Here is a 20,916-nt window from a genome sequence, read left to right as displayed (position 1 = left end):
TGGTTTAAGCTTAGGTATAAGGATATTATGAAAAGTTGATTTGGTTAAAGATGGGGGGGAAAACAAAGTTGTATGTTAATTTACACCATTAGTGTATAGTAGACTTCAATATGGTGTAATGAAGTTAATTAGATATATTAACATGTGTGATATATTATTTAACTTGTATGTTAATCTACATCAGTAGACTATAGTAGACTTCAAATTTTGATTGGTTCTGCAGGGTTTGGACTATGCCTGTATTTGTAATTCTTATTTGATTGCTGAGATGAAATAAGAAATAACCCATGATGAACTAAGAATGCATGTTTTTGTATTTAATTGTTTTCAAGTATTTATTAGTACAAGTATTATTAATATTGTATTTTCTACCAGCCTTGGAATTTCTTTTATTTGCAATTTATTAATCAATCTCTGATCATGTTGCATAAAATTTTAAATGAAACACTGTTGACACTAGTTCTTGTCCCTTGGTAAAACAGTCTTAGAAAGCTAAAACCTTTCTCTATAGTAGACATCAGAAGATAGCCAAGTGTGGCTTTGCTATAACATGTGCACACACGCACTAGTTGTTTACAAGACATTAGTTATGGACATAACAATATATTTTAACTGTGAGGGAGATATAAACAATGCAGGATATTGCTATGAAGAACAAAATCCTGAAATTTAATATTTCTAAAAGTTTACATGTTGTGTGAAAGAAGTAGAAATAAATATCCAAGGTAAAAAAAATAACCTTTTGTTTCCTTACAGGAATCACTGAAGCCAATTTTTCAAGGAGGTGATCCATTAGTGATAAATATTTGTCAACAAGTCTTATATACTTGTCTTCATGTTGGTCTGTCTCTTATTAGTCCTTTTATGCCTTTTGTCTCTGAAGAACTTTTTCAACGACTTCCTAGACGATTGGAAAAGTCTGAGCCAAGTATTTGTGTGACACCTTATCCAGAACCTAAGATGGTAATTGTGTGATTGAAAATAAGTTGTTTATTGAAATTACATGTCATAATGATGAAAGTGTTAGATGATAATACTTACTCATGTTGTTCTAATTATTTCTGTGATTTTAAAGGTTAAAAAAACATAAAATAGTGAGTGTGTTATCTACAAACCCTGACAAATATTTATTCAAAAAATGTTTTTTGTATGAAAAGAAGTCATACTAGGTTGTTTGTGTTGACTCGTGTTTCAAGATACATGATCCTCAGTAATGTATTCTGTATTAACACTAAATTTGTATAGTAGTTTTAATTGTGATTACTTTTGTCTTAGCTATTTGTGTAATGTAACATTACCAAGTGAATGCATACACAATTATTTTTGTTTTTGTCCTGTATGCATCTGCAAATCAATGAAAAAACTTGTGATTTTTCAAAATTGTTATGAATACAGGTTTGGGAACCTTATATGAAAATGATTTTGAATGTGAAAATAAATCATGACACTGATCAGTATAAAGTTCTGGTAGAACAGAAACTGTCAGAAATATAGTCTGATATTGTTTATGTACAGGTAATGTGACACCAAAATTGATCTGAAACAGTTCTTTCTAATGTGAAACATTCATACACTCAGATCATAAAGATGCATTAAGATCATGATTTAGAATTTCAAAAGATGAGATATCCCTTTTATCTTATAGTTTTAAAAAAACAAATGAATATGAACCAACTAGGACCCCCAAATTATCTGGAGAGACCTACAACAATTTTTATACTAGTAAAGGAGTAAAAGTTGAGTACACAATGGTCTATGACAAAGCTACCCATATGGTCCAGGCAATAGTATGTAGACAAATCACATTTACACAAGTTGCTTCTGTAACATAACAGTTGATCAGTCACATACATCAAGCAACTAGAAGATGAAATATGTATTCATGACTAACCATATGAAGACATACCAGGTCATTAGATACAGCATCTTAGAATTTCTTTGTAACCAGACTGGTAAAACATGTAGTAGGAAAGCATTGTCTTCATACACAAGATGGATTATGGAAGGTTAGAGGTAAAGACATATGCTTTGAAAATGGTAGCACTGTGATGAAAGCTATTGAAATGAGAAGTACTTTGCATATCTGATCTCAAGATAGATGCATAGATTTTTATGTAAAGCATGACTTATTTATTGTGGATTATAATAGGGTAATGATGCTCCAGATTCTTTTTGTAGATATTTTTCAATGCTTGTATGAATTGATATTTGTTTTATTTAAAAGTACTTGTATCTATCATAATGTAGGTTTAAAGTAAAAAATATTTGTGATAAGTACAGTAGTGTGCATATTTACAGATAATTATTTGTAAGGACTTGTTCATCAAAAATAATAGGAAAAAATTAAAATTTTAATGGAAGGTAGAAATATCCAGTCACTGAAAGAACTGAGTTAAGAAGTATCCAAAACAAAATAAATACTTCAATAAAAAGTACATAAACAAGTAAAGTAGGATATATTTTTAACCTTATTTTTTTCCAATCCTGATTTTGGTTGGCAAATTTAAACTGCTTCATTAAGCTACATGAATCGCATTGGCAACCAAAGTTGGAATTGAAAATTGTTGTAAAACCTATCCAGCAGGTATCTCTTTACCTGTTTGTATACTTTTTATTGCAGGTTTTGGAATCTTCCTATAGTAATTTACATATAACCACCAATCCCTACTTTCCATTAAAACTATAAAGTTTCCTATTTATTTGTTCAGTTTTAATTTGTCCATGGAGTGGATGTAACATCTGTAAACTTTCAATATAGCCATATCCCTGTTAACTATAACATTTACAAGAATTAAAACCAAAATTACAAATTTATAAAATTTAATTCTTACTTTGGCTAATAGGTGAATGAAAAGAGCTGCCACATAAGAGATTACATTTTATAAATTAATCATGGTGGTTCTAATCTTTACTTCACTACTTTTTATAGTAGGATCCATACTTGATTTTAAAATTCATCATTTTTAAGTCTTGTTTGTTTACTTTTTATTTTATATGTGTACTTTACTTTTAGAAACAATTGCAAGTTTATCCATCTATACATAACACCATTCTTGAGGTTTAATTTGGTCGAAAAGATATATTTACCATTCATTTGTTATACCTGTGTGTGTGTGTGTGTGTGTGTGTGTGTGTGTGTGTGTGTGTGTGTGGTGAGCTGGAGAAATATTTTAGCAATAGTCCAAAGCCATCTAGGCACCAGTGTGCTGTTGTGATCAGATAGATAGGTAGTAGATAAAAAAGTTGCTGTCTTAGAAATTTTCAATATTATTAGTATATGTGCACATAATATATCATAACCAATACCTTTAATGGTCAGTTTTCCACTCAGAAACTACAATATGGTAGGTTTTGGTGCATGAATTATTTTTAATGCTTGTTGATCCATACTGTTAAGTACTATTGTACATTAGTGTTCTTTTAAGAATGGAATTTCTCCATAAAAATTACACAATGAAAAGAAGTAGATAAAAATGCTTTCTTTACTTACCATGTGCATTCATTTTAACATTTTGGCCTGAAGCCCATTTTAGGGAAAAAACAAATTTCATTGTTAGCAAAGTTTAAAGCAATATATATTATATTATTCTTACTAAAATTCCCTAGTTATAATTTTAAGACCTCTTAATGTTGATTATTGGACATGGTTTTCATTGTAAATTTAAACTTTGTTTTTGTATTTCATTGGAAATGCTTTAAACTATTGCTTGATTTAGTTGCATTCTTTGCTCATTGCTGTATATAAGGTCTCCAGTTTTAGACTTCTAGCAGTTCAACCTCATGAAATGTCACAAAATTAAAACTGATGTTTGATACTTCATGATTGTTAACATTTACATTGAAGAAAATTTATCATTTTCATATTTTGTTGCAAAACAGTTTCAGAAGTTTAGCATTTCTGATCTGTATATTTTATGGTAGCACAATCACTGAATAAAATCCTAGTTGTGAGTTCTGGTTAATTTACCAACTTTTTGTTCTATAAATAAAACCTGCTTAGTTTTCAAATTATAGTCATTGTTTGCTTTTAATTCGTTTTGTATTAATATTTGAAAACAAAATAATGTAAATAACAATGTAAAGTAGAATAAGTGTAAACTTTACTATAAAAATCAAGCAACTTGCAGATGTTTTTTTACACATCTTCCTGAACCTTATCATAATGAGTCACGTATCAATGGCCCTGTCATTGTGCTTTTTGACTTGCGTTCAAACAGTTATTGAACTACTATTTCACTAATTTATATCAGTAAGTTTGATATAGAACTATAAATTATAATTGAAAATTTAGTATTATATGGTAGTTAATTTCTTAATTTAAAAGTAAATAAATATTAAGAGAATGCACCTAAATATTGATTTCTGTGTGTCACATGGTATGTTGAACAGAGCATTGCTTTAAATTATGTATTTATGATGTCCAAATACAAAGTGTAGAGTTTTGTATGAATTAGGAACTCAAATTAGCGATATTGACAATATAGAATATAAAATAAGAATCTTCTACATGCTGAGATATCACTCGTATTTCAAAACATGCACAGTCCACCCCTTTCTACTTTTGAAGACACACTTTGTGTGTCATGTGAATAACAAATGGAAAGCTTAGAATGAGTGGCTTTCTCAGCAATTTTGAAATATTATAATGTTCAACTTGTTTTTTTGTTAGAAGATTTCAAGCTTGTAAGTTAACTCCAAATTTTATTTTATTTTTCCACCCAAATAACACCTTGGTTACTAAGTTTGATAAATTTAGAGTGGAATTCTATGGTATTGATGTAATAACTTGATTTTTGGTCATTTGAAATGCTTACATAAAACAAAAAAAAATTAAATTCATACAAATTTGAGTACAATGTTCATAACTAGACGGAAATAATACTTTGCTAAACTTCTTTATTTACTCTTCTGTGTTTTAAGATTAATAACTTTAAGAACTTTATTAATAAATTATACTTATGTATATACATATATAATGTGTAGTAACTGAAATGTGGCTGTATTTTACAAAATACTAGTTCATAAAAACACAGCTTAGACAGGTAACTTTCTAAAGGCTGGTTTTGTTCCCTTAGATACAGATGCATGAGGGCATGTGCACTACTTCATTATGTTATCTGTAATGTTAGCCAGGTATAATTTGAAGGTCAATGTAGTAAAAATTATAAAGGTCAAAAGGAGCAATGGCAGATCGTCTGTTCTGAAAAAGTAAGGCCCACTGAGGAAGGAAAACACATCCCCAGGTGGGATGCTTTGGTAAGGAACTAAGTTTCGAAGAATATAGTAAAGACAGTTGCAAACGGTGAAGGTGCAGAGAAGGTTCATGAGATTCTATGTATAAGCTTTCAGCTGGGAAGGTGCAGAAACCCCCAGTGCAGAGTTGAAGTCCTTGATGATGAATGGGGTCCAGCATCTTTAAACCCGAGGGTAAGCAGAGCCATAGACCAATTGATCCATAGTCGAGTTTTGATCAAATAAGAGCATAATATATCTTTAACATAGAACATCGATCTGCTCCCCAACTGGTGGTAGAGAGGACATGGAGGATGTTCAGTGCTCTTGTGCATTTGACCCGTAGCTGCTTTAAGTGTGGTATAAAGGTCAGCTTACAGTCAAAGATAAGCCCCAAGAACTTGGTCTCAGGGACCACTGGCAGCGAAACTCCACCGATACGGATTTCAGGATCAGGGTGAATACCTCTTGGTGGCAAAAGTGCATGCAAACTGTTTTGGAGAGAGAAAAATTAAAGCCGTTTGCCGTAGTCCACTTCAGTACATGATTGAGGGCAGTTTGTAGTTGCCGCTCAATATATCTCATGTTTGACGACTGACACGAGATGTAAAAATCGTTGACATAGAGTCTGTTTGCAACAGTGAGAGGGAGTTGTTCAATGATGGCATTTATCTTTATACTGAAAAGTGTGACACTCAAAACACAGCCCTGAGGGACCCCAAGTTCCTGTACAAAAGAACGGGAAAGTGTCGAACCCACACAAACTTGGAATCTTCTGTCCATTAAAAAAATTGTAATAAACATGGATAAATGGCCATGTAACCCATATATATGGAGGCCTCGCAAAATGCCATACCTCCATGTTGTGTCATAAGCCTTCTGAATGTCAAAGAATATTGATAAAAGATGTTGGCATTTGAGAAAGGCTTCTCTAATTGACGTTTCAAGTCGAATTAGGTGGTCTGTGGTGGAATGTTGTCGTGGGAACCCACACTGAGTGGGCGAGAGGAAGTTGTTTGATTCGAGGAACCAAACAAAATGAGCATTAACCTTCCTCTCTAAGGTCTTACAGAGACAGCTCATCAAAGCAATTGGAAGGTAGTTTGAAGGGATCTTTCCCAGGTTTAGAGAAAGGTAAGACAATAGCCTGGCACCAGGCATCAGGAAAAACATTCTCCTGCCAGATCCAGTTAAAAACAATTAGAAGAATATCAAGAGAAGCAGGAGAGAGATAGCACAGCATGTCATAGTGTACATCATCAGGTCCAACAGATGTACTGCCAGACCAATGAAGGGCCATTTTCAGTTCATCCATGTAAAGGGACAATTATAGTCAGTTTGACAGGACAGTCAGTTCGAAAGGAAAGAGGTGAAACCTGCCTGAGTCTTGATAGCCAAGAAGGTGGAGTAACAAGCAGAAATGCTACATACCCGGCAAAAGCTTTCACCTAGAGTATCAGCAATGCTCCAGACATCAGCTACCTCTTGGCCATCAGAGAGTAAGATCAAGAGGGGGACAGAATTGTATTGCTCACTGACCTTTCGAATCCTGTCCCATATGACCTTGGAACTGGTGGTAGAAGATATGCTAGTTGTGAACTTAATCCAAGATTCCTTCTGGCTTTGACGTCTTACCAACCTATCATGTGCATGGGCCTGTTGGAAAGTGATGCAGTCGAAAATGTGGGATATCTACGGAAAGTATCCCAGGCCCGTTTTTGAGCCTTCTTTGCCAAGTGGTAAGCAGGATTCCACCACGGACGAGGATATTGTGGAAAATGTGTCAAGGTTTTAGGAATACACTGAGCAGCTGCTTGTATAATACAGTCAGTTACTGCTGCCACACAGTCATCTATTGATGGCTGATTTACGATGGCAGTGAAAGTGGACCAGTCTGTTTGATCCAGCTTCCACTGGGGCACACAGGTAGGGTGGCATCGACCATGGCCAGTCTCTCTCAAAAGTATAGGAAAATGATCACTGCTTACTGGGTTATTGTCAACCCTCCGTGAAAAATGGGAAAATAATGAAGGGAAGCAAACTGAGAGATGAATAGCAGTAAAGGGCTGACCAGGTGCATGAAAATAAGTGGAAGAACCAGTATTGAAAAGAGAAAGATTGTGATCAGAGAGTATACGCTCTACAGAGTGACCCTTCCTATCAATAACAGCATTTCCCCCTGAGGGGATGATGCCCATTAAAGTTTCCCAGGATTAGAAAGGGAGACAGCAATGGTTCAATGAGAGCATCAAGGTCTGATTGATCATATGTCTCTCCCAGGGGACAGGTAGAGAGAACAAACAGTGATGGTATCACCCAAGGAAACACGGATGGCTGCAGCCTCCAAGGGTGTGTTGAGTGACAAAAACAGGGTTGGCACATGCTGATCAACCAATAGTGCCACCCTCCATGTACTCGTCCATCACACAGCCTGTAATTTCTGCACAGAGAAAACTGTTGAATGGTGACTGTATCAGCAGGTTTTAGAAATGTTTCTTGTAAGGAAAGACATACAGGATGGTAGGAAGTAATCAGTGTTTTGATATCATCCAGATTAGAACATAAAATTTGACAGTTCCATTGTATCAAGATGGCCATTCTTAATAATGGGTAGGCAAAGTGGCTGGAAGAACCCTTCTGTTTTTGATCACGTCTTTTTTCCTTACTGTCCTTATTCAGAGGAGGTATATCGACCTCCATGGATCCTGCCCTGTGTCGATTGGGCAGTTCTTTGTTGTTGGAAGGGGATTCCAGTGACTGAGGATGCAAATGAATGATTGTTTTGCATCGTGGGGTGGGAGAAAAAGATGTATCAGGAGAAATGTCTGTATTTGGGAGGAACAGAGATGGGTGTGGAAGTCGATTCATCAACCTTTTTAACCATGGAGGTCAAAAGGCTTTTCATTTGTTTTGAAAACGATTCTCTTGGAGTCACAGAGAGATCTGTCTGCACTCCCATTGTAGTTGAGGAACGAAGTGCGGCAGCATATGCCCAAGATGGAGTGGGGGACAGCAATTTCCGAGCCTCAGGATAACTATTGTTATGAGTCATTTTCAAATGCTGCACCTCTTTTTCCTCCAACCATTTTGGGCAAGAACGAAAATTGGAAGGGTGGGAACCATTGCAGTTGACACAATGTGGGTCCATGTCACATTCATAGGCATCGTGGTCCTTGCCACCACAACGAGCACATGTCAGGGAACCACAACATGATGTCTTTGAGTTGCTGAACCTCTGACATTGGAAACATCAGAGAGGGTTTGGAATATACGGCCGTACCCTGCAAATTAGATAACCTGCCTTGATGGTGGCAGGTGCACGTGGTGATCTAAAATGTCAAAACAATGATATCTGTCAGCAGTGTAACTCCATCTTTGTGAGTGGAGATGCACTTCACTGCAGAAACTCCTTGAGTGGAGAGACCATCGAGAATCTCTGACTCTGGGACGTTCTTCAAATCCCTTTCAACAATAACTCCTCGTGATGAAATCAAAGTAGCATAAGGGGTAACCTCAATAGGTACATCCCCAATTGCTTTTGAATTCAACAGGAGTTCACTGTGTTGGGATGTGGATATTTCAACCAATATGTCTCCAGATTGAAGCTTCTTTACTGATTCTGGAGAGCCAGCAAGTCCCTCTAGTCCTTTCTGAATAAAAAAAGGGGGACATTTGCCCTAAAGGTTTTTCTGAAAGAGAATGTAATATAAGAAAATGGGGTTCAGGTGTTACAGATGTTGAAGATTGCTGCTCAGAGTTTTCAAGATGTGGTCGTTTACCTATTGACTGTTTTTTCACTTTTATTTAAATTTTTTGTTGGAGGATTCATAGGAAAAAAAGAAAATTTCGGTACCCACTGACCCCACCGACCATGGAGCCCTACGAGGGGACGCACTACAATGTCATGCAAGGACATTGCAGCAACACCAGGGTTTCGTGAGCACTATACCCAAACACCAGCAACAGACAAAATGTCCACAATACCCATTGAGAACTTCCAACACTGGTACTTGGTTGACTCTAGCCCAAGTGGACTAGCCGATTGACTCAAGGGGGGCCACCCAAAGACTGCCCATCTACAGGAATTCAAGGCCAAAGTGGTGTGTTAGGGTTGGACCCCTCAACCACCAGCATCCTCTCCTCCCTTTCACGGGTCGCCACGCACGGCAAACACGTGGGAGGATGTTTCTTTCAGTTTAGATCCCAGAGGAGGTAAACTGAAAGAACAGAACCTTCCCTGGGAGGTCCCCTCACCACATGCAGGAATCCACACCAAGGGGAATTTTAATAGATAAAGAGTGTCTGAAGTTTTGTACCCAATATCATTTTCTGGTTATTAACATACAACTGAATAAAAAAACATAATTGCAAGTCATCTTGTTGTATTAAGAAAATATTATTTAAAACAGCTTTGAACTTGTTAATTTAGACTTATTTTTGTATCCCATTTAAATGTAATATTTTTTTCTCATTTGTTGACTTACTCAATTATATTTAAGCAAAAATAACTTATTGCTTTTGAAAATTGCTTTATTAGGATTTAACATTTTGTTGATGTGAATTTAACTTAAAAAACTAAGTAAGACAACGTTACTGTTTTGTTCTAGTGTTAGACTGGGCATAAATATTACAGTGAGGATAATATAGTATTATATGCTTATTTTGAACAAAAAACAGTTAATTTTTTTCTTATTTAGTATCCATGGAGAGACGAGCAACTTGAGAAAGATGTTGATTTTATTCAAGATGTTGTGCACAAGATCCGATCTCTGCGTTCTGATTACAATTTGGCAAAAACTCGTGTGGACTGTAAGTGTTACTTCTGTACACATGCATAATGAGTTCAGTTTATTCATGTTTGCCATGTGTTAGAATTTGGTTACATAATTTGTATTTATGCTTGAAGTGTTTTCATTAATACTTACATAGATATTCTCTTGATACTGGATAGAAGTACATGTTGCTAGTCTGAGACGTGTCACTGGTTTAGACTTCAGTAACTTTTGAATCAGAATTAAAAAACTGTCACTCTTCAAAGTGTATTGAGGTTCATATCATCAAGTTCTGTAGTTGATAGTTTAGAACATACAAATAACTTGTATTTTTTTAATTAGCTCAGTGAATGGTAGGTTCAACATGAACATTCTAAATTCTTATAAAAGCAGATGAATTTTTACAAACTGTGAGATGACCTATATTTTTGAAGATTCTAAAATGTTTTATTACTTATGATATCTAACTAATAAATCTAGAAAGTAAAATGTATTCTAAAGATGGCTGGTATGGGTGTTAAAACTGTAATTAAAAAAAAGTACAAACAGCATTTCAACCGTCTTAGGTCATCTGCAGGTTAACAAAAAGAGTTTGCAACTGACCATTGCCTGGCATGTCTTAAGGACGAGAGTGTAAATGGGTAAAACATTGTCGGGGGCATTGCAGTTAATATTAGGATATTAATTAATATAGGAACAAAGGCGTTCATTTATATTGGTTCAATTTTATTTTGTGTTCTTGTATAAGTAGGGCTTTTTTGATTTTACATTTTTGTATTTGTTTCTCTTCTTAGTATGTTAGTATTTTCTGTGGTTATGTTGTGTTTATTTGTGTTGCAATATTCAAAAACATATGAAGGTGTCTTTTGTGTTCTTTGAACCTTGTTTCCATTTTTCTACTCATTTTTCCAATATAGAAGTAGTGGCAGTTGTTGCATTGTATTTTGTAAATGATGTTGGTGTTGTGTTTATCAGTGTGGTGTTTACATGGTATGGACTTTAGTTTTGTACCTGGTTTTTGAATAAATTTTGTTTCAAATGTTGGTTATTTTTTGCTAATATTGGAAATATATGGTATGTAGCAGTGTAAGGTATTAACATTTGTTGTTGTCTAGGTGTACATGTATAATTTTTTCAATGGTTTTTGAAGGAAATTTATTGATAAAATGTTTTCTTTTGTTCATTTCATCAGGTGACTGTGTTTATTTTGGTGTATTAATATGTTGAGGTTTTTGTTTCATGTGCTGACTTCCAGGGAATGTATAATCCAGTATGGATGATTTTTCTTTGGATTTCTGTTTTGAATTGTGTATTGGTTCTTGTGATTTTGAGGTTTAGAAATGCTATTTGGTTAGTTTTCTCGTTTTCATGGGTGAACTTAATGTTTGGATGTATGAAGTTAATGTGGTTGAAAAACTAAGTGCGTGTTCTGTAGATGTGAATACAGCAATTGTATCATCAACATATCTGCACCAGTAGAGTTGTGGGTGTTGAATTGAATTTACCATTTCAGATTCAATTTGTTTTATGAAAATATTGGCTAGAACTGGTGACACGGGATTACCCATACTTAAGCCATTTATTTGTGAGTAGTTTTGGTCGTTGAACATAGTTAGTTTTGGTGGTAGAGAATTCTATAAGAGTTGCTAATTTGTTATTGGGGATGTATATTAATGGGATGGGGTCTTGGATATAAAATTCTAAAGCTGTCACGTAGGCTTTGGTAGTTGGGACTTCAGTGAAGGAGGGAGATTACATCAAGGCTTTACGATTTAGTTGACCAAGAATAGATTTAAAGTTAAAAGAGTCTGAAAAAGGAGCCAGTGATGTTACATATTTAGAAAATGTTCACACTGTATTTACCAAGGTTGTTGTTCAATGATACATAGGTCAGTATTATGGGTTGTAGTGGAAAATCGGGCTTGTGAGATTTGGGGATACCATATAATTGTGGTGTGCATGAGTTGGTCTTACGTAGGTAGGAATAAAAGTTTTCCGAGATTGTGTTGTTCTTTTCATTTGTAGTAGCATTTCTTTTAGTTGGTTTTTCTTGTGTTTTTATTGGATTTACATGTATTGGCTTGAATTTGTTTATTTCTGATAAGGTGTTGTTCATTTTTTGAATGTACTCAATTGTGTTCATTATAACTATTGCTTTGCCTTTATCTGCTTTTAGAATTTTGATGTTGTTGTCCTGTTTTAGTTTGTTTATAGAATTAGTATCTTTCTGTGTAGGTTGTATTTTTAGCTTTCTTTTCAGTGAAATTATGTTGATCGTTCTATGTGAGAATTCTCTGAAAAAATTGTTAAAGATACTGTTTTGAGGTGTTTTGTAGAAATAGTGTGTTCAGTTTTACTTGGAAAGATAAGTTTTTGTTTGGCAATAGGATTGCTGTAGAAGTTGTCTTATTTTCAATTGTTATTTTCTGGTGTGTTGAATGGATCACTAGTCTTCTGGCTAAGTCTTCAACAACAAACAAACGATAAAACTTTGCACTGCTGCATACCATATATTCCTGATATTAGCAAAAAATAACCAACATTTGGAAAAAACTTTAAACATAACATTATAGTAAACACCAAATTTATTCAAAAACCAGAAACAAAACTAAAGTCCACGCTATGTAAAAACTACACTGATAAATATAACATCAACAATATTCACAAAAAGGCAGTGCAACAACTACCATGAGATCTGTATTGGAGAAACAAGCAGAAAAAAACAAAACAAAAAACTTTTGCACTTATTTGAATGCAGCAAATCAGACTAGCAGCAGACAATCACAGAAAATACCAAGATACTAAGTAGGGAAATAAATACAAACAAACAAAATCAAAGAAGCCCTACTTAAAGCAGAATATTAAGGAACACCTTTATACCTATATTAATTAATAAGCTAACATCTAACTGCAATGCCCCCTACAATCTTCATACCTGTTTACACACTCATCTTTAAGATGTGCCTGGCAACGGTCAGTTGCAAACTCTCTTTGTTAACCTGAAGATGACTTAAGAAGGTTGAAACATTGTTCTGTACATTATTTTAATTAATTTTAACACCTATACCCAGCTGTCTTTAGAATACAAATCTAGGAAGGTTCTCTCTAAGTATTTAATACCCATATAGACAATTACCAGTAATGAAATTTTATGTGTTATACAGCTCTTAATGTATGTAATAAAATATACTCACAATTCCTTTAAATTTGAAACGTTTACTAGTTCTATAAAAAATTAACATATAACATTTTTCTCTGGATTGTCCTTCTGCAATGAAGGGTTAGCTTTCAATAAAACACAAACTTGAAACATGTTGCATGGAACACATTCATGGTTGTATTTTATTGTACCTTTATTTGTTATCCTTAAATTGATTACAGTATTTGTTTATTTTGTGAAGTTAATAGTCATTTATTTGAAGTTACTAAAGTTTATTCACAGTACTTCAGACTACACTTTAATATAATAGAATGTCTTGATTGTTCTTACATGTTTGAAATTTGGTATTACATTTTATTACTTGTGAGCATTTTTTTTCCTTTTAATCACAGGTATTGAATTGCAAGTTGATTATAGATTTTAGAATACACTATGTAACAAAATTTTTACTTTTTTTTGCTCCTAGATAGAAAGTGTTATTTCCCAATTGCTTATGCCTAAAGTAAATGGAAAGACCTATTTTTCTCTTCAAACTTTGCTTTTGTGACCTGGGTAATAAAATTTTCAAATTTACACATTTTCCAGAACATTCCAGGTAGATTCAAGAACTTTCTAGAATGTTGTAGAACTTGCAAGAATTTTCTAGAACCTTTTAAAATTTCTAGAACTTTCCATTTGCCACTTAAATTTAGTTTCAGCTGCCTAAGTGAACACATAGACCTATCTGATTTTATCAGAGATGGCATCAAGAAGCTGCAAGCATTCTGCAGATGCATTCTACTATGTATGTGGCCAATTTATTAAGACAAGAATGAAAAAGTGCACTGTGACAGCATCTGCTAAGATGTGTCAAGCTTACAAGGCATATTTCAGCATCCCTGTCAGGATCAAGACAAACCATGGGCACCTCATTTTACCTGCGATCACTGCAAAAAAAACTAGAAGGTAAGAAGGGTAATTTTTGCTTACTTGAATAGTAAGATTTTATATTGTACAAATTCTAAACCTGCCACAATGTATCCGGTCTGTGTGAGGCAATTGGAATTGCCTGTAACCCAAATGAGTAGTACCTCTTCATTGATTACTCATCCAGAAGCCTCAAAGCTTTGCTGCTCCACAATGGGAATAAGTATCTGTCTCTTTCCCTGGCTCATTTGGTGCACCTCAAAGTGGAAAACAACATCGTCAAGACCTTGCTAGAAGCCTTGAAGTATGATGAGTTTGGCTGGGAGGTTATCGGAAACTTCAAAATGGTTGCATTCCTGATGGGTCTGCAAGGAGGCTTTACCATGTTTCCCTGTTATCTTTGCCTTTGGAACAGGAGGAACACCACAGTGCACTATAACAGGAAGTACTGACCACAACAGACTGAGTTCTCTGTGGGGAGACACAGTGTCAAGTGTGAGCCACTAGTAAAACTCTAGCAGGTGTTGTTCCCACCATTGCACATAAAATTGGGTCTTATGAAACAATTTTTCACAGTTCTTGATAAGGAGTCTACAGCCTTCAAGTACCTGTGAGACTTCCTCCCTGAGCTATCTGAGGCAAAGGTCAAAGCTGGAATCTTTGTTGGACCACAAATAGAGAAGATCCTGGAGTACACAAAATTCCTCAAGCAGCTCAACAGAAAGGGGAAAAAAAGCTTGAGGCAGCTTTATCACAGTGGTTTAGGGCTTCTTGGGCAATCACAAGACCAAAAATTATGTGGAACTGGTTGAGGCTCTGGAGAAGAACTATGGCAAAATGGGCTGCAGGATGTCCCTGAAAGTCCATATCCTTGACACTCATCTTAATGAATTCAACTAGAACGTGGGAGCATACTGAGAGGAGCAAGGCGAGCTCTTCCACCAAGATATACTGGACGTTGAATGCCGCTACCAAGGAGCGTATAACAAAAACATGATGGGAGACTATATTTGGGGGCTGATACATGAAAGTGAGGTACATTAGAGTCACAAATCTCAAAAAACTACTCACTTTAAACATTTTTGTATAACTTTAGTATAAATACATGTAAATCTTGATTCATATATTGTTTTATTCGGACCTTGTGTAAATGAAAATGTGCAAATTTGTCTGTTTTTACACTGAAAATAGGTTAATTTCTAAAATTTGTTATCTAGGTCACAAAAGCAAAGTTTGAAGGGAATAATGGCCATTTTCTATACTTTTATGACAAGCAATTAAGAAATAACACATACTGTCCAGGAACAAAATTTGTGTTGCATAGTGATATCAGTACACAATTGCATTGTCATAACTTGGCCATAATAAATAGTTTTTTGTGGTTGCAAAACAATTTTTGAATTAATAGTGTGAATTTGGTCTCTTATAAAGTATGCTGATGTTACATTTTCAAAATGGTTTATAAAATATACTTCAAAATTTGATAGATATTCCAAAATATAAAATTTTATTCTTTTAGTATATCTGAAAAGTGATGATGATGAAACAAAGATACTGTTGCTCACATTTCGTGAAGTTCTCCAAACTTTGACATGCTCTGCTAAAGTGGATATTCTTGATGGTGAAAATCCTCCATGTGGCTGTGCTGTTGTTCATGTATCAGATCTGTGTGAAGCTCATCTAATGCTAAAGGTCTAAAATTCCTTTCTTATATCAAGTATTTAACTGTGAACTGTGTGTTAAATCTTTATTAGATGATCAAACCATTAGATGTACTAAAGATTATACAGTTTTTTTAAAATCGTAACTGATTAAACATACTTTTAAACTTTTTATTAACAGAACATATAGCTGGTCCAGAGTTAGACCTAAAACTTGTTCATAATATTGCATATTTCATCGTCTTTCAACTATTTAATTTACTAGCATAACTTTTTCTATAGATTTTTGTTTATGGTGCCATTTAATATAGGGTACCACATTTTATAAACTTTCACCAATCACCAATTCTAGCATTAAGATTTTATTTCAGCACAACAAGGTGGCAACATTTTATTTATTATTTCAGTCACATACAGAGGTAGATATATAGACTTTATAGCATTGTTGCATTATAGTAAGAGAGAATATTATGTGAAATGTAGAGCTGGAGCAATTTTGAATTTACTCTGTATGCCTAAAACAATTTTTGCTGCCCCAAAGTCTGTGGTAGTTTCAATGAACCATTGTAAAACAATTACAGAACATTTCATTTGTTGTAAACATTATACACACATTTATTTATTCTTTTTAAAACCAATAACATTACTATAAAACTCAGAAGGAAAAACAGCATGCTTTCAAAATTTATTATATGAGGCTTCTTGATAGCTTGTGTTCTGATGTCTTTTGTGACACCAGTGATTAGTATAAGACTTTAATGTGATATAAAATATTACTGAAGACATTATAAGGTATCTATTAAAGTACATACCTTTACTATGAACATCTTTTTCTGGGCATGTATTTAGGTTTTAGTGAGTTATGTTCAAAACCAAGCTATTTATTCTCATTTACACCAATAAATATATCATAAGAATGTAGTTAATCTATATTTTAATATTAAATAAATTGTAAGTTCTTAATTGTATTAGCCATTAGGAGTTCATCTAAGCTTGTTGATATGCTTCCTGTAGGAATATATGAACATGAAGCAAAATAGGCAATTAATTGTTCAAAAAACAATGTAATAAATAATATAATATTAAACGTTAGAGAAAAGTATTGGAAATTTCCAGAAGCAAGGATGTAATGTGAAAGTGGCAAGAAAGTTCTGATTAATTATTTCATTTATTTGTAAAAAATATAAGATTGAAGGCTATAAAAATTGTGCTTTGCTTAGTAATTTATGTCACATTTTATACTTTTTAGATGGGTAGTCAATAAATCAGAGAATGGGGGGGGGTCCCATAGAGAAAATGTCACAATTCTAAAAATATGGAAAGTTTAGGACTTTCTTTAAATATTGCTTTACAACATATATAATGTTAAAATATAGAAAGCCAGGAAAATTATAAAGTTTTTGGACATCGTTTGCTTTCTTGCATATTATTATTGGGTCCTTTGATGTATTATTTAATTAAATCAAAAAAATATGTAGTAAAATATTAGTAGTATAAAAAGGTTGCATTGCCATCAAAAGTTGACAGGGAAAAACAACAGTATTTCTTGTTATTGATATGTAAACTTTATGTATTATTATAAAATTAAAATGTTAAAATAGGTAACTTAAGTTAGTTAAGGTTAGATTAAGTAAAATAAATAATAACAATATATTAAAGAATAAGGTATGCTGGCTAGTAGCTCAAGTGTAATTCAATAGTTTAACATGAGCTTCACTACTGCCAAGTGAATCAGTTTAATTAGGCATGAAAGGTAGACAAACAGGGTTCAAAGGGATATAAGAACAATAACAACTATTTGAGTATAAACATATGTATACTGTAACAAGTTAAAAGCTATTTAGGATAAACAAATGTTTTATATTACAAGTTAAAATAATGGGAATAAAGCTTGAAATGAGAGCATAATTGAAAATTCTTTGGGTGGAAAGAAATGTAATATGTTATGCCATTTGATAGAGTAAAACCTTGGTTTTCTATTGGTCATAAATAATATTGTATCAATCATCAGAGAGAATTATTGTCAATTTCTGAAGGAGAGGATGTGACAAGAAGAGTCTGATGGACAATTTCAATAGCTGTATAACTTAAGATTGAAGGCTATAAAAACTGTACTTTGCCTGAACAGTGACAAAATTACAATGAGTAATTTATGCTACATTTTATACTTCTTAGATATGTTGTCAATAAATCAGAGGGGAGATACCTAGGTCAAGTTCAGGACTTTTTCTTACTTTATAAAAGTAAGAAATTACAACTTGTATAATATTAAAATATGAATTATTAGCTGTATATGTTAGTATACCATTAAAAGAAAGTAGCTTAAATAAATTTTGATTTTAAGTCACTAAAATCCCATGATGTGCAGATAAAAATGTTCCTGAAAAGAGGGTTAAATGAATTTGATATGAAAACATGACTTAATCGAAGTATTATTGCTACCTGTAAGGATTGTTTTTAATAATAGGTGAATTATGATAGCATTTTATTTTATATTGTTGAAAACTTAACTTTAAACTTGCTTATAGCTCTTAGCTCCACAAATATAAAATTATTTTTCTGCTTACTGTGATGAAACATCATAGAACTGATTTTATTGTATAATTAAATACATTTTCAAATCTTATGTCTGCATGTATGTTTCATGTTGCTTAGAAATTTGTAGGAAAGGGATTTTTGTATTTCTTTTGTTTCCCTGTTTTATAATTGTGCAAATCATTTCTTATTAAAATATTAGTGAAAATTTGACTTAAACATAGGATACTTCTCACTGAAAATTTTGTCAGTAGAAACTTTGTGTCTATTCTATAGGGAGTGGTGGATATTGCAAAAGAAATCAGTCGATTACAACAGAAACAAGAGAAGTTACAATACCAAGCAAAGAAGCTCAAAGCTGCTCTGGAAGCATCAGACTATGAAATCAAGGTACCAACAGATGTAAGAGCAGCAAGCAAAGAGAAGGTAGTTTACTAATAGTATTTTATTGCTTGACACTTCATTTTAAATGCTTTTTTTTTCTTTTTGCTGAGAGAGAACATTAATGTTTACTTTCTATCTGTTTATATATTCAGAAATTATGAAAGAAAATCAAAATATAAGTATACTTAACTACATTTTTAAAAACGATAGTTTTAGAAGACAAAAACAAATAGAATACTGCAGAGATGCCAACTATTTCAAATGACTGAGCGTAATGATTGTAAACAGAGCCCTTTATCATTTGCAGCTACTAGGCCTGACCAATGTCTTTAAGCTGTTTATTATTATATTATTATTATAACTATTATTATTTATTACTGCTAGAAATTGCTCATTTTTGACTGTGTTTTATGTATTTAATAAATAAATTTAAAAAATTATTTTTCATACTTTGAATTCTTACTCATAAATGTCAGTATCTGCATCATTTTTGTCTTTGCCTCAGCCTTTTGTTGGTGAGATGCCGATTTTGTATGTCTGGAACAATCGTTTATTCTGCCATACACCACTGAAAAATTGATGTGACAAACTGTACAAAACACATGACTGTCACTGACTTTTAATGCAATGATCATATATTTTGCATCAAACTCTTTCCTAAATTTTTGATTCAGTTTTAGTCCTTTTAAATTTGCCAGAAACAAGACAATCTGGTGAACGAGGCCTCTTTTTTTTTCCATCTTGTGAACAATCACATTGGTGTTTCTATGCCTCTTAGAAAATAAGAAATACCCATCTACATGAGCACTGATTGGTTGACAAGCACTGATAACGTAACTATGGATTCCCCCACGTACCCAGTATGGAGAAGCACTGCACTCAAATTATTGGTAGAAATCGGAAATACAAATTTTGTTTAATTTCTAGCACAAACATGATTATCGCAAGTAGCCATTTGGACTATGTCTTTTATTTATTATCAGTATTTATTTGAATCTCACTAGAAATTTTCACCTATTGGGGGAACAATTTATCACTTTATTGTATAGGCCTATATAATACATAATAATTTGGTAGTTGCAACAAGTCTTAATATTTATTTGTATGGGTGTATAGTTGTAATGTATAGACCAAAATCGTAATGGTTGGCATCTCTGATACTGTAAGTTAACTAACGGGTTCTGTTTCTCCAAGTATGTTTTAATTTCATGGATTAGTATTTTAAAAAAAAAGCATGATGATTTACTTTAATTATAATCACTTTACTACACTTAATTAACATGGTTTTAATTTGACTTGTATGTTGTTTTCTTTTTGTCCATAAATATTTCATACATCATTATAATAAGTTTTAATGTGAGACTGAGTTAGGTTTTAGTATATTGCATGACTTTAGTAAGATAAGTTCTTTATTTTCTGTACAGGTAATACAAATTGAGAGAGAGTTAATCAAAGTAGCAGAAACCATTTCAGCTTTGGAGTTGATGGACTGAAGTTACAAATAAGTAATTTGTTCCAAAATTTTATAGCACTGGCTATAAAATATATTTCTTGCTTTCCACCTTACAGTTGAAATATTGTTACCACTGGAAGAAATACTTTAAAATTCTAAGTACTTTCTTAGCGAACTATAATTTTTTTATTTATTTTGCTCAGTTATGACTGGTAGGTGGAGAAAAGCTGGTTTAAGCAGTTAAAAAAATACAAATCCATTTTTTTTTGCAGAACTGTTATTTATTTAAGAAATACTAGTATTTTCCAAACCACCAGTTGTAATTATAAAGATCATTCTTTTTTTTAAACTTTTGAGTCTGATTTAAAATGAATGGAAATGCAAAAAAAAAAAAAGTTCTTGGTCTTAATGTAAACAAATAGTACAACATTGAAATTTGCACATTTACCTCTGTCAATAGATATGAAATAAAAGATATCCTTTATAATGTATATTTGCAGGCTTTAAGAAAGCACATAAATTGTTCAGCTATTTGTGAATGTTTTATTATTACCTTCATATATGAAGAAAAATCTTTCTTAACATACTGCACTAAAATCTAGAGTGTATATTATAGTACCTCCTCATTATTAGTAAAGAATCAGTTTTTCATTTTCTGAATGAATTATTTTTACCATTTCATAGCAGTTGTTCTATCGAATACAAACTTATTAAAATCTCAAATTATTTTGTTTTTAATCCCTTAATTCAAGCGTCTATCAAATATTGGTGAATTACAATATTTAATAAGTTTTGCAAATTTATTTTTGGCCA

At 33.0% G+C, this 20,916-nt stretch overlaps 1 protein-coding gene across 1 annotated transcript in view; it reads left to right on the top strand.

Moving 5' to 3' along the window:
- The window catches only part of ValRS (Valyl-tRNA synthetase), a 113,417-nt gene extending 92,781 nt beyond the window's left edge, over window positions 1–20,636 (top strand). The window contains exons 22-26 of the mRNA XM_076453772.1: window positions 757–963; window positions 9,930–10,041; window positions 15,590–15,762; window positions 18,543–18,692; window positions 20,075–20,636. Coding sequence (XP_076309887.1) covers window positions 757–963; window positions 9,930–10,041; window positions 15,590–15,762; window positions 18,543–18,692; window positions 20,075–20,143 — 711 coding nt within the window. The 3' untranslated portion in view covers window positions 20,144–20,636. The remainder of the gene's footprint in view (window positions 1–756; window positions 964–9,929; window positions 10,042–15,589; window positions 15,763–18,542; window positions 18,693–20,074) is intronic.
- The last annotated feature ends 280 nt before the right edge of the window (window positions 20,637–20,916 follow it).

Source organism: Tachypleus tridentatus, chromosome 1, assembly GCF_004210375.1.
Source record: "Tachypleus tridentatus isolate NWPU-2018 chromosome 1, ASM421037v1, whole genome shotgun sequence".
Lineage (NCBI taxonomy): Eukaryota > Metazoa > Arthropoda > Merostomata > Xiphosura > Limulidae > Tachypleus > Tachypleus tridentatus.
The sequence above is the reverse complement of the archived record's forward strand: the minus strand, read 5'-3'. Positions and strand labels throughout refer to the sequence as shown.